The following is a 12,256-nucleotide window of genomic DNA, read 5'->3' on the forward strand; positions in this document are numbered from 1 at the left end:
AGGAAATTGCATCTGCTTTGTTACTCATTTCATGGAAAGACTGTACCAGCTAACATTAGACCTCATTCTACGAGAGCCACAGCCACCTCCACAGCCTTCTTAAGAGGGGTGGCTACAAAAGACATTTTAGAAGCTGCCACATGGAGCTCCGTGCATACATTTGCCAAGCATTACAATTTACCTTTATATTCCAGATCCAGAGCAGACTTTGCTACGGCTGTCCTGCAGGGTATCTTAGCTACACCATCCTTTTCCTAGTACCTCCACCCCCAGATTGGCTATGGTATTCTACCCATATGTGATGACTGCAGATGCATCCTTGAAGGACATAGTACAGTTTTGTACCTACCATAAATGTAGATGTCCGATAGATATGCATCTGCAGTCAGGTTTACCCTCCCTGCTTCCCCTCTGTGGTATTCCTAGGGTGCTTACCTCTCTATTAGCTAGCTGGGGGGATCTATTATGGTGTATTTCTTTTTACATATATATTTTTGCAAAAGTTTGGATTTTTTATTGCATTTTCCAAATTTAGCCTTCCTAGAGGGCACCTGGCATCTGGGGCAAGAAAAACTGAGGAAGATGGCGTCGGCTGACGCTTTTATACCCCAGGCGCTGTGACGTCGGGGAAAGGGTGACATCAGCCGACGCCAGACCCAAACTTTGGAGTCCGGCCGACCGAAGGGCTGCCTGAGGCAGGACAACCCATATGTGATGACTGCAGATGCATACCTATCGGACATCTACATTTATGGTAGGTACAAAACTGTACTATTTGAGGAGTCTGTCATGTGTTGACAACTTGGGAGCTTTTAAGACTTGTATCATTTGAGACCCTGCTTTGTATGCTTTGTTCCTCTGACTTTCACTTTTTGGAGGTTTAGAATTTAGAGCTTAGAATTTTTTTCCTTTATGTAGTTTTCCATGCCAGACAGCCATCAAGCTTCTCCTCAAAGTGGCAATATCTGTTCACTCCCTTCATACCCTTATCTAGGCATTTCACCCAGGATAAAGGCTAGAGCTTTCTGGAGGGTACAGGCAAGCCATGAGACTGTTTTATGCCCTTACCAGCATCCCAACAGGGATGATTTTTGTAATGGCCTAACCCCTCTCCCTGTGTGATCTCTCACCATGGAGACCCACAGTGCCTTCTCCACTCAACTACAAATTTTCACACAACCACTTAGGAGTCCAACAGCTTTGCCATGTCACACATTTGCTTCATTATCCCTCTTTCAAGGGATTGTGGCAGTGCGTGGCTGGCTAAGCCCTGACCTCTCCCCCCTGGGGTGGGCATGCCTATACTTCTTTCCCAGCTCATTATGGTAGAAGAACCACTAATCTAACTTGAATCAGACTGGCTTTAATCAAGGCTTTATTTCTCTATGCCACAGGAGCTGGCTTATTCTTTAGATTCCTCTAGTAGCTGCCCACTTCAGAAGGACTTTGAAGTCACTGTATCATTTGATCTGTAATAAAGCCTTTTCCATTAGATGCTTTTAACCTCTTGGCATCTCCCTATGTCTGGATGCTCTGTCTGTCCTGTGACTGTGGATTAATATATATATATATATATATATATATATATATATATATATATATATATATATATATATATATATATATATATATTTTTTTTTTTTTTTTTTAGTTGGGCAGGATGTAATAATGTTTATTTTTACTTTTTTTTTTTGCTTGTTGTGCTCATTTAATGTATAGTAGCTCAGAGTAAGTACTACAGGAAGTGGGTTTGTACTGGCCTGGTGCTTGACATCATTATGTGTAGTTACCAGAAGTATGCACTCCAAGTGCATGAACAAGATAAATTTAAGTGTTCTGCTGAGCTAGGGATGTTTGAGGCAATTAGAAGTTTCCCAGTGTAGTTTATAGAAGGCTTTTTTTCACATGAAGAGGTATGATAAATATGCTTGTTTTTTTCTAAACAGTGTTATTTTAGATGAAGTATTTCTCTTTTTTTTCCATTGACAGTATGTCTTTGCTGAGTCAGCAACCATTTCTTTCACTGGTGTTAACATGTTTAAAGGGACAAGATGAGCAGAGAGAAGGGCTTTTAACATCACTTTACAATCAGGTTCAGCAGGTATGCTTTTGAACTTTGTATTTCACTGTATTGAATGTATTTTGATGAAATTTGTAAGTCGTACTTAAAACAGTGTTGCAGCAGATGATCTTTAAACCTCCTGTCTGTCATTGCTTGTCATTTATTTAGTTTATTTTACAGACGTTTTCTTTTAGGGAGTGTCCATTACTACCCCTTTTAACATCATCATTGCCCATTTAGGCACACTTACAAAGGGGAAATGCAGACATCCCTTTATTTAATTTACATTTGTTTACCAGGAAAGTCTGACTTGGAACGAAGCCAATTTTCAGAGGATGCCCAGGAAGAAACATTTCAGACTCATGCCTTTGAAATGTGATGGGAAACCTACACGAATGCAGTGTGGACATGCAGACTCCAAACAGAAGGCACTCCAGCACGAACCGGAGAACCTCTTGCTGTGAGGTAACAACACTACCGCTGCACCACTCCACTAACATTTTTTGTAGCAACAGAGAAGTTTGCCTTGACAACTTTCTAGCTTTACTCAAAACTACGTAATAATAAGGCCATCCTTTTGTAGACAGAAAGTGCACTAGCAAAGATGTAATACAGACCACTCTTCATAGTCCTTTCATTGTTGCCAGTCTTGAAAGATTGCATGCAAAAAGGACAGTACAATACCCTCCTAATTTCTTTACAGGTTGAGTTTGTATTGAGTTAATTTTAGTTATGTTCTTAGTTGCTATGGTTTAATTATTAAAAAAAAAATATTCTTAATTCTTCCTTCAGTTTTGATTTTTTAAGTAATTTTGTTATTTTCATTTTTCTTCACACTGAAAGTTCTTCTGTGTGGCCTGTAATGGATCAGAGTATCTGTTTCGTTAGTGTCACCTTTGTGTAAAAAAAAAAAAAAAAAGCTTACAGGACACACACACTGTGCTTGTATGCAGTGCATTTGGTGTTTTTGCAACTTGGATAACTCATTTGCAAAATGTAATTGTGACAACTTTTTATTGTCTTAGTGGCACAGTGAGTGGCTGTTTTCTGCCAGGGGTTACACCAAGTTCACTAAAACATTTCTTTAGCTGATGTTGCAGCAATATTGGCACAAGGGCAGCTTATCCATTATTGTCCTCTCTAAAGAAGCAAAAGGCGAGATCCTGTGGGTACTCTTCTTCACAGGGTTGTAGATGGAAGAAAACAGTCTGTGTTTTCTCACTATTCCAGAGAGTGTCATTGTGGTCTCTCATGCCAGAGAAATAGTCTGCATGTTACAAGTCTCAAAACTGATGTAAGGGAGGTTGTCCTTTATTTCATCACAAAAGTCCAGTACTGAGATGTGGTGATAACTTGATTGTTGGCTTATATGTTTAAGAACTGTCATCCAGATCCAGTGGAACTAGTGAAAAAGCAGTGGTATTCATCATAACACATTGGTTTCCCTTCTGTTGGCTCTTCCGTTATCCTTGAGGCTGTTGAAGCATGAGACAGTTAGTTGAATAGCCCAATAAGGATGCCATCCAGTGGCCCCCAAAGGCAATTTCCTGGGTGCCGTTTCAGAATTCCGTGAGACTGCCATAAGCATCACCTAGTCAAGATGAAAATACTGCTGGTGACACAAAAATGAGGCCTAGTTTGGTGGTTTCTTCAGTGGTTTCTGAGATTTTGCATTTCATCTTCCTTGAGTTGACCCCAGTGACTGACTTGTGTAAAACATTATGGCCTTGACAAGTCCTCTCCTATACAAGAGGAGACATTGTAAAGCATTCTGTCTTGATCCCAGTGGCCACCTTATCTGACCTCTGGGCTCTGGACCTCCTCTTCGGTGTCTCGACATGGAATCTGAATAAAAGTTTTAGAATGCTGTAACCTCACCGAAATTTTCTGTATTCGATGTCTTTTGTGTATGTCCTCAACCTGAGGGTTATTAGATATAACACTGGCATTTTCAGAATCTTCACTTCAAGATCTCAGCCTCTTCTACCCATAGTACCCTACTCCAACAACCTCTCTTCAGATCTCATTTACTGCCATCATGTTTGGATAGTGGTTAGGAGTTCTGTCAACTTGTATCATTTTTCAGATAGCTTTTTGACAAAATTTTGCCTTTGTCCTTTGCCCTTTAGTAGAAATATCTTGTGTTTTTTGTTAGGTGTTGCAGTTTGTTTTTTTTCTGTTCTATACTGTCTACTACTTAAGCATTCACACCTATAACTTTTTTCTCTAACAAAGTACTTGAGCTCTTTTATCTAGTTCATTGTTACTAGTAAAACGTAGATACTGTCAGATAGGGATTTTCTGGTGTGTGTGTTTCTCCTAGGTAATTAGTCTTTACGTTTTGTCTTGTTAGAGTTGTAGTGTGCTATTGTAGTGTTTTTCTACTCTGAACATGGATAAGGCTTTGGGGTTTAAAAAATGTATTTCCTGTGGGCATAAACTGCCACTGCAGGATGCCCATGATAAATGTCTCTTGGGTGCTGCCCGTTTAGATAGGGTGTCAAGTGTGCACCACCTTTGGTGCTCTTGCCTTCAAAGAAAAGGCAGGCAACATGGGTGAAGGTTCTGCTTCAGCTATCCACTGCTTCTTCCTGCTCTAGCAAGAAGACAGTAAAGCAGAAGGATAAATCGAGGGACAAGCAGTACAAGTCCAATGGAAAGAGTGGGAGGATTGCAAATGATCCACCTTGTTTACTAATGGACAGCTGTAGCTGACGGTACACCTTCCTTTGGCACCTCTGGCTCCAATTCCTTTGAGTCCATTGGTGCAGATTTGGCCCTGATCTCCAAAGCAGATAGTGTTAGAGTTTTCTGATTCCTCTACCCAGTCCTTTTTTTGGCAAAAGACCCTCCTGTGTCATCTGGCAGGCTGCAGTCTTCCTTCTTCCCTCTTACTCTAGTGAAGTTTTATTCCGGGTCCATCATCATCTGACCCTTGCGTACGATTTACCCTTTGGGATCTATCATTCAGATCTGATGACTGCAGAGCAGTCGTCCAAGCCACCATCAGTGGCCTCTTCATCATGGTCTTCCAAATCGATCTGGAACCTCAGTCTTTTGGATCTAAAATGTGATGTTCCACTTTTTTGTGTGCCCAGATACAACTTGGTATTATCCCCGCCTCCTTGGCTCCTAAGCATGAGGTTTTGGCTCACACTTGTCCCGTAGCTGCAGAGTTTGAGTCTGAACATGCTTCTTTCCCCCCAGATGGCACTGAGGTTTGTCTGCCTGAGGTACTGACTCCATCCTTGGTTTTTTTGACTCCAGCATTTTGGAGCCAAGTGTACCTCAGAGCCAACTGTTTGGAGCCAGTGCTCCTAGGTTGTGATCAACCTTCCAGGTCTCGGAATCATCCCTGCTCTTGGGTGCTGTGGCTCTCGACAACTTGGCTCTGATCTCTGTGTTGAAGCCAGATGAGTCAGCACTGGGCATCTGTGCCTCAGATCTGAGGAATGTTGAGTGTGGCAGTCCAGCTTCTCTTTTGGCCTTCTACGTTGTGGAGAGGACTTTCTCACATTTAGAAATGGTAGCTTTGGCACTTACATTGGACTTGTCTTTTCTCTAAATCTCTTCATGCCTGTGGATCCACATCAGTTGCCTCTGGGACAGCATATGTCTTGAAATATCCAGGTTCCCCTTCATTCAAGACCCCTGTTCCTTCCATGTCTTCTTCCCCACAGAGGAAGGCCCATGGAAAGAGCAAGTACAAGAGGAAGGACTAGGATTTCGCTGAGGAATTCTTCACTGAGGACACTGACCTTGATGAAGGGGAGAGTTCTGTCAGATTTCTCGATGCTTCCTTTGGCGATTTGCTTGAGTTAAAACAGAGTAGGGGATGGATCAAAGAAGCTTCTTCCCCAGAGAAGTCAGTGTTTCTAGATGCCTTTGGAGCTGGCCTTTCCATGTCCTAGGTGGTCCCCCTTCCAGATGCCCTTCTAGACCTGGTATCTTGGAGGGCTTGTAGAGAACCCAACATGGTGGACCCTATTCCTACTGAGCTGGATAATATTTTGCCCCTGCTAAGGTCAGTCTCCACTGAAGGCAAGGATCTAGTCATAAACACACTCATGTTTGTAGCTGTAACCAAAAAGAATGTCTCTGAAGAGAGCTTTTTGGTCCATCTGTCCAACAAGGAATCTTCGGTCATGGACTATTTGGGAAAGTGCACATGCACTTCAGCCACCCTTGCCTTGCATACACTGAATTATCTTGCCCATCTGATGAGGCTTCAGTGAGACCTTGTTTGGGTGGTCTCTGTGAGTGAACAAAAGTGCAATTCTATAATCTTTGGCTTTTCTCAACACCCATGAATCTGATGTGATGGCCTCAGAAGCTTTTGGGTAGGCAGCTGATCGACTCCTGTCCCAGAGGCAACTGATTTAGATCTAAACTTTGTCATTGGCAAGCCCCAATTTAAGCACCCCATTGCATACCTCTCTTCCCCTCCTCTTTCACCTAAGTACGCCATTACTTTTGGATATGTACTAAATATTCTTAATCTATTCTGTTGGGCAAAACTCTCCTTGTACATATGTAAATATATTTGCTTCTCTGAAAAAAAAATAAAGTCCGTGTATTGCTATTTCTATCATTGACATTTCTTGTGTAACGGTATTTTCTGTTTGAATTTTGATGCTGAAGTATGTATTTCTGTAATTTGTTCATGTATTGGAACTTTTTTCCTCGGATCTCCACTGAAAATGGGCCACAAACCCAGCTGGACAAACCTGGTTAACAAATGTCAATAAGTAAATAAATTAAATAAATAAATGGGTCAAAGGTCATTAATAGTCAACAGCTTCCGGAGGCTCAGTTATCTACTATGCAGTCCATATCCTATGTCTCTGTGAGGTTGTTGCCCAGTGCTGCCAAATGAATGCCCGGTGTAGCATGCAGTGTCATACCTGGATGCTTGGAGCTTGGATCCAATGCTGAAGAAATGCATCCGAGTCGGATCCATCCTGGATCCGTGTACCACAGGTTGAAGACAAATTGAGCAACAACTCAGATGGAAGGTTATGGTGAGTACATAACTTTTACAGCATTTTATGGAAAAAAAAAACTTTCCAGAACTCTCCTAGTGAAAGTTTCTCCCTGGCAGGAGGGGAACCATAATAGATGCCCCCATGGAACAGCTGCGGTCACACAGAAAAAGTGCTTCTGCAGGTGTGTCTTGGGGAGGCCTTTCCAGTGCCCCTGAAGTGTTGCCAACTGCTATACTCAAGATGCAGTCAGGAGTCAGTCAGCTGTCTACCCAAAAGCTTCTGAGGCCATCACATCAGATGCATGGGTGTTGAGAAAAGTAGCCAAAGATTATAGAATTGCATTTTTGTTCATTCCCAGAGTCTCCCCAAAATCTCTTCCAGATGTATCACAATGTCAGAGAATGGACGCAGCAGTGAAATTTTAGAACTGCTTGCCAGTTGAGTCATCTAAGTTCCCACCATACCAGCAAGATTCCAAAGTCCGTTCCGGATTCTTTTTAAAACTGAAGAAAAACAAGGGCCTCGTACCCTTTCTGGATCTTTGCAAACTGAACCAGTTAATTAGACAGACTAAATATTGGATGGTTGTAGTGCAGTCCATTCAACATTTCTTGAGGAAGGACAAGTGGATGTGCTCGTTGGATTTCAAAGAAGCCTACCATCACTTAAAGATAGTGAGGCATTCCAGGTGGTTTCTGAGTTTTCATCCATTCATTACTAGTGTTAGCTGTTTCCTTTGGTCTCACCAGAGCTCAGGGGTGTTGACCAAATCCATGACTGTAGTTACTTTGTCTCACGATGCAGGGTTTTTGGGTCTTGTCCCACCTGGACAATTGCCTTCTGACTGCTTCCACAAAGGTATCCCTAATCAAGATCCAAGAATTCTTGCTCCAGCAGTGTCTATCTTTGTGCATAACCATGAATTAAGAAAAGTCCAGCCTGGAACTGATTTAATTGCTAGAATTTATCATTTGTCAATTGGATGCGGTCACTTAGCCAAGCTACCATTATCAAGGTGAACTGTCCTTGTCTACAAGTTTTATCACATCCTGCAGGTTCAGAAACCTTGATGCTGCAGGTCTTCATGTCCTTGAGCACATGGTCACCTCTTTGGTACCATTTGCGAAGTTCCACATGAGTTACAGTGGACTGTAGCAGTTAAGTGGTCCTATCTAACACATCCAATAGACTTTCCAGTGCCATTAACAGATGTTCGTCATCACTACTTTTGGTGGTGTTCTGACTTTCCACTGTCACATCAGGTTGACCTTTTTTTTTCCCCATATCCAGGCCATGGTGGTTATGGACTCTTCCCTTTTAGGGTGGAGTATTTCAAAGGGAGGACTGCCCAAGGGGCCTGATTCTGAAACAAGGCCCATCTTCACATCAGTGTCATGGATATGAGAGTGGTCCTCCTAACATTGCAGGATTTTTGGGACCTTCTCACCAAGCGTGTGTGTAATTGCCATCCAGACCCACACTACATCAGTAGTATTTTATCTGAATAGTTTAGGAGGAACTAGATCCTATTCCCTGTGTTTAAAGGTCATATGGGTTTGGCAGTGGGCAGCGTCTTTTCAGCAGATGATTACAGTACACATCCTGGGAAGATCCATCAGCCTGATGGACAGTTTGAACAGGGCCTCGTGAGTGGTTCCTGAGTCTGGACATAGTAGCACAGATTTTTTTGCTGTTAGGACACCCCCTGTTTTGACCAATTTTTGCCTTGTGCAACACAAAGTGCAGCAACTTTAATGCCCTGATCCCTTCAAAGGGACAGTCACCCAGGGATGCTCTCCTGCATATTTGGCCCTTTTGTCATCTTTATGCCTGTACCCCGATACCTTTAATGAAGTTTCTTCAGGAGACAGCCCATTGGAGAGCAACAGTCATCCTCATTGCCCTGTTGTGGCCCTGTCCAGTTTGGTTCCCCTTCCTTTGGCCTCGCGTACTTCACATGCCCTGAGTACTACACCCAGTTCTGGGTCTGATTTCCCATTGTTTGAGGATACATCTTCTGAACAATTCAGTACCTCAAGCTTAACTGCATGTTTTTTTTCCATTGCCAGTGATGGCCTGGAATCCCAAGCTCTGTGAGAGGCTTGTTCGTACCATTTGATTGTGTCCGAACCCTTCCACCAGGAAGGTTTATGCTACCAAATGGAAACTTTTTTTTCCTATTTGGGCTTCTTCTAAAGGCTTAGATCCTTTTTCTGAACCATTAGATACAAATTTTAGACCTCTTGGCTGGACATTATTTTTTTAAACACCTTTATTAAATTGTCACTTAAGGCAGAGGCAAATGTACATTAACTGAAAAGAAAACAAACCATATTCAATTTTCTTTTCTTTTTACATACATTCTACATCACATACATTTTTTCTTTTTTTTTATAGCTACCATCAGTTCAACATTACATTACATAATTTCCTAACTTCCAAGATGGCTGCACACACTAGCCAATAGCTTAACTTCAGCTCTAGCTCTCCCAGTGTGAAAACAGAAAACTGAGAGACAATAGCCAGTGATATTGTAAGCTTAAGTAAAATTCAGTTACTGGCCAAGACACTGAGAGCCTGACAAAGCTAGAAAAGGTGAAGAGAAAACACTCACTGGAAAGAATCCTGCAGCTGTTCAGCAAAAAGCAGTTCAAGCTCCAGCTTTGGTGCAGGACATGGCTTCCACTAATCTAGAGGATAAAATAAGTCAAATGTGCTCAGAGGTGATAAAATAACTGAAACACTGAAGGAGCATATCAACATAAAAAGGCTGGAAAAAGTGATGAAACTTTAAACAGATGTTAGGATGAGTTGATAAAACTGCAAAAAAATCAGAGGTCAAAAATGAAGGAAAAGCTGCCCAAGTATGGGACCACTCAAGAAAAGAGGTTTCAAAAAATCGAAGAATTAGAGGACAGTCCACATAAGGGAAATCTGATGTTTTCTGCTTTACCAGGGAAACCAAAAGGAACCAACTGTATTAATTTTATGAAGACACAAACAACAGGACTGGTGTTTCATAGCAGGAACTTTTAATTGAAAGAGCACACCATGTGTATACTCCAAATCTGGCCATGAGAAAGCAGCCAAGACCTTTATTTGTAAAGATGCAAACTTAGCAGAAAGAGCTGATCCAGACAAAACTGTGGCAAAAGGACAAAGTATAAACAGTTGGAAGGAGCAGAGTGGTTGTGGAAAATTATTATTCACTGCATACCAGACAGAAGAGAGAGAAATTTATTCCAGTAATCGGGGAATGTCGAGTGGCAGCTGTCTTCAGAATAATTTCTCCTGTAGGATCAAAGTCTTATGTTTGTCCGGCAAATAATGAGCCGAGCAGTCAAGCAGAGAGAGACTGTGCTTCTCATTCTGATGATAATGTACAAGAAGAGATTTTGCCAGAGACGCCTTTTCCACTATTGCAAAGGAAAATGCTTTAGAGAGAGAGTAAAGCACAGGAGTTCACCAGAAGAATCAAGAGTACCATGAAACTGAACCAGAGTCTGGAGTTGGAGATGAAAATGAACAGGCAGACCACCAGCAGTATGAAAACTAGTGGACAAATGCGGCACTGCAAAGCATCGATCATATTTGTGAAATACGGCTGTATAAGAATAAGTGGAAAGAGTGGACTTTTATTGACTTTAGAATTTGAGGAACTGTAAATAATTTGTCTTCATGTCATTAATGATTGTATGAAGCCGGATGGGAGGGGAAGAGGAAGGAAAAAGGTAAATGTAAGTAAACTATTTTTCTATGATGCTTTTCACAATGTAAACTGAATAACGTAATCAAAGTAAACATGCCTTTGCTTGTTCCATTTCTTTCTCTTCTTTTTGGGTATTAAGAAATATATTTGTACAGCTCAAAAAGAAGGAAAGCTGGACAAAAGCATGTTTAAGTTAATAGGCTGTAATCTTGGGTTATTGAGGTGAGAGACTGGGTAAAAATACACAAATCGTAATATATGTAAAGCTGATATATTTTATGCTACATTTGTATAGGTGCATTTCTGTATTAAGGTCCTTGGCTTAATCTATTAACAAATTTTAATTGGAAACAAGTAAGTGTGGGGACACTGAATACATTGAAAAGTTTTCTTTTAGCATGTTTCAGCTTGTCTGTCATGATGCAACAGAGGACTACATTTTTTTTCTCATACATTTTCATGGAAGCAGGCTGATAATAGGGCAGTCAAAGAACACTGGTTTTGTCAAAGCTAAAAGTTAATGATATATGAAAGGTGCAAGAAGTTTTCACATCTGGTGGGAGGGGGAATAAAGAAAAATAAAAAAACAGAACAGACATAAATTAGTGTAATAGAAACCCAGGCAATAACATGCATCTTAGCATGGATAAACTCAATTTCTGGTTAATTAAGACCTGTGTTAGACCTGTGTTAGCAGCTGTCCGTTTGGCAGGATTAAACTTCATTATTTGAAGATGTATATAGTTATGTTTGTATTAAGTTAACAGGTTCTTGGGGTATGTTTGTTTTTTTGTTTGAGGGTTTTTCTTAAATCAAAAAGTCTTGTAAAATGGGACATGGATTCCAATGTTGATAAGAAACTATGTAAAGGATTAAAATGCAAAACAACAATGAGAGCACACATTACAAAAGCTAGAAATAGACATTCAAAAAAGCTGCCATATTAAAATAGATGGGAATATTCACTTCTTACCATAATAGCAGCACCTTCCATATTATGTTGGAATGTGAATGGTCTCTCAGGTATAGACAAATGCAGAATGCAAATAGTGCTACAGGAGACACATTTGGAAAGAAATGAACATGTAAATTTGATAAAGAAAGGATTTCAAGATGGATGTTCTGTAGAATACCAGAGACAAAGGAAAGTAGGAGTACTTGTATTAATTATTGTATTAATTATTAGAGGAGCTACAGTAGTGATAGAAGAGAAAATATGATAATGGCAGATTTGTAATAATAAGGGGCTATTGGCAAAGGATGAGGATTATGCTGGCATGTATTTATATTTGACCTAAAACTTGAGTTTAAAAAAGTTTGGAAAAATCCGCTTTCACCAGTGAGTATTACTTTAGGTAGGGATGGAATTTTTTTTGCAACAATGAGGATGTATCTGGGTGAGAATAGGAGGGAAATGTAACAAAAGAGGGTAGATCTCTGCAGAAGTTTGTGAAAATATTTGGTATAAAGGCGTGAATTCAGTAGTAGGAATGCATAGAA

General features: G+C 40.8%; 1 protein-coding gene across 1 annotated transcript in view; it reads left to right on the forward strand.

Moving 5' to 3' along the window:
- MED12 (mediator complex subunit 12) overlaps nucleotides 1-12,256 on the forward strand; it is a 4,088,267-nt gene that overhangs the window by 3,204,029 nt on the left and 871,982 nt on the right. The window contains exon 31 of the mRNA XM_044054827.1: nucleotides 1,990-2,101. Coding sequence (XP_043910762.1) covers nucleotides 1,990-2,101 — 112 coding nt within the window. The remainder of the gene's footprint in view (nucleotides 1-1,989; nucleotides 2,102-12,256) is intronic.

This window comes from Protopterus annectens, chromosome 13.part0 (assembly GCF_019279795.1).
Source record: "Protopterus annectens isolate FY-2018-M chromosome 13.part0, PAN1.0, whole genome shotgun sequence".
In the NCBI taxonomy this organism is placed as follows: Eukaryota; Metazoa; Chordata; order Ceratodontiformes; family Protopteridae; genus Protopterus; species Protopterus annectens.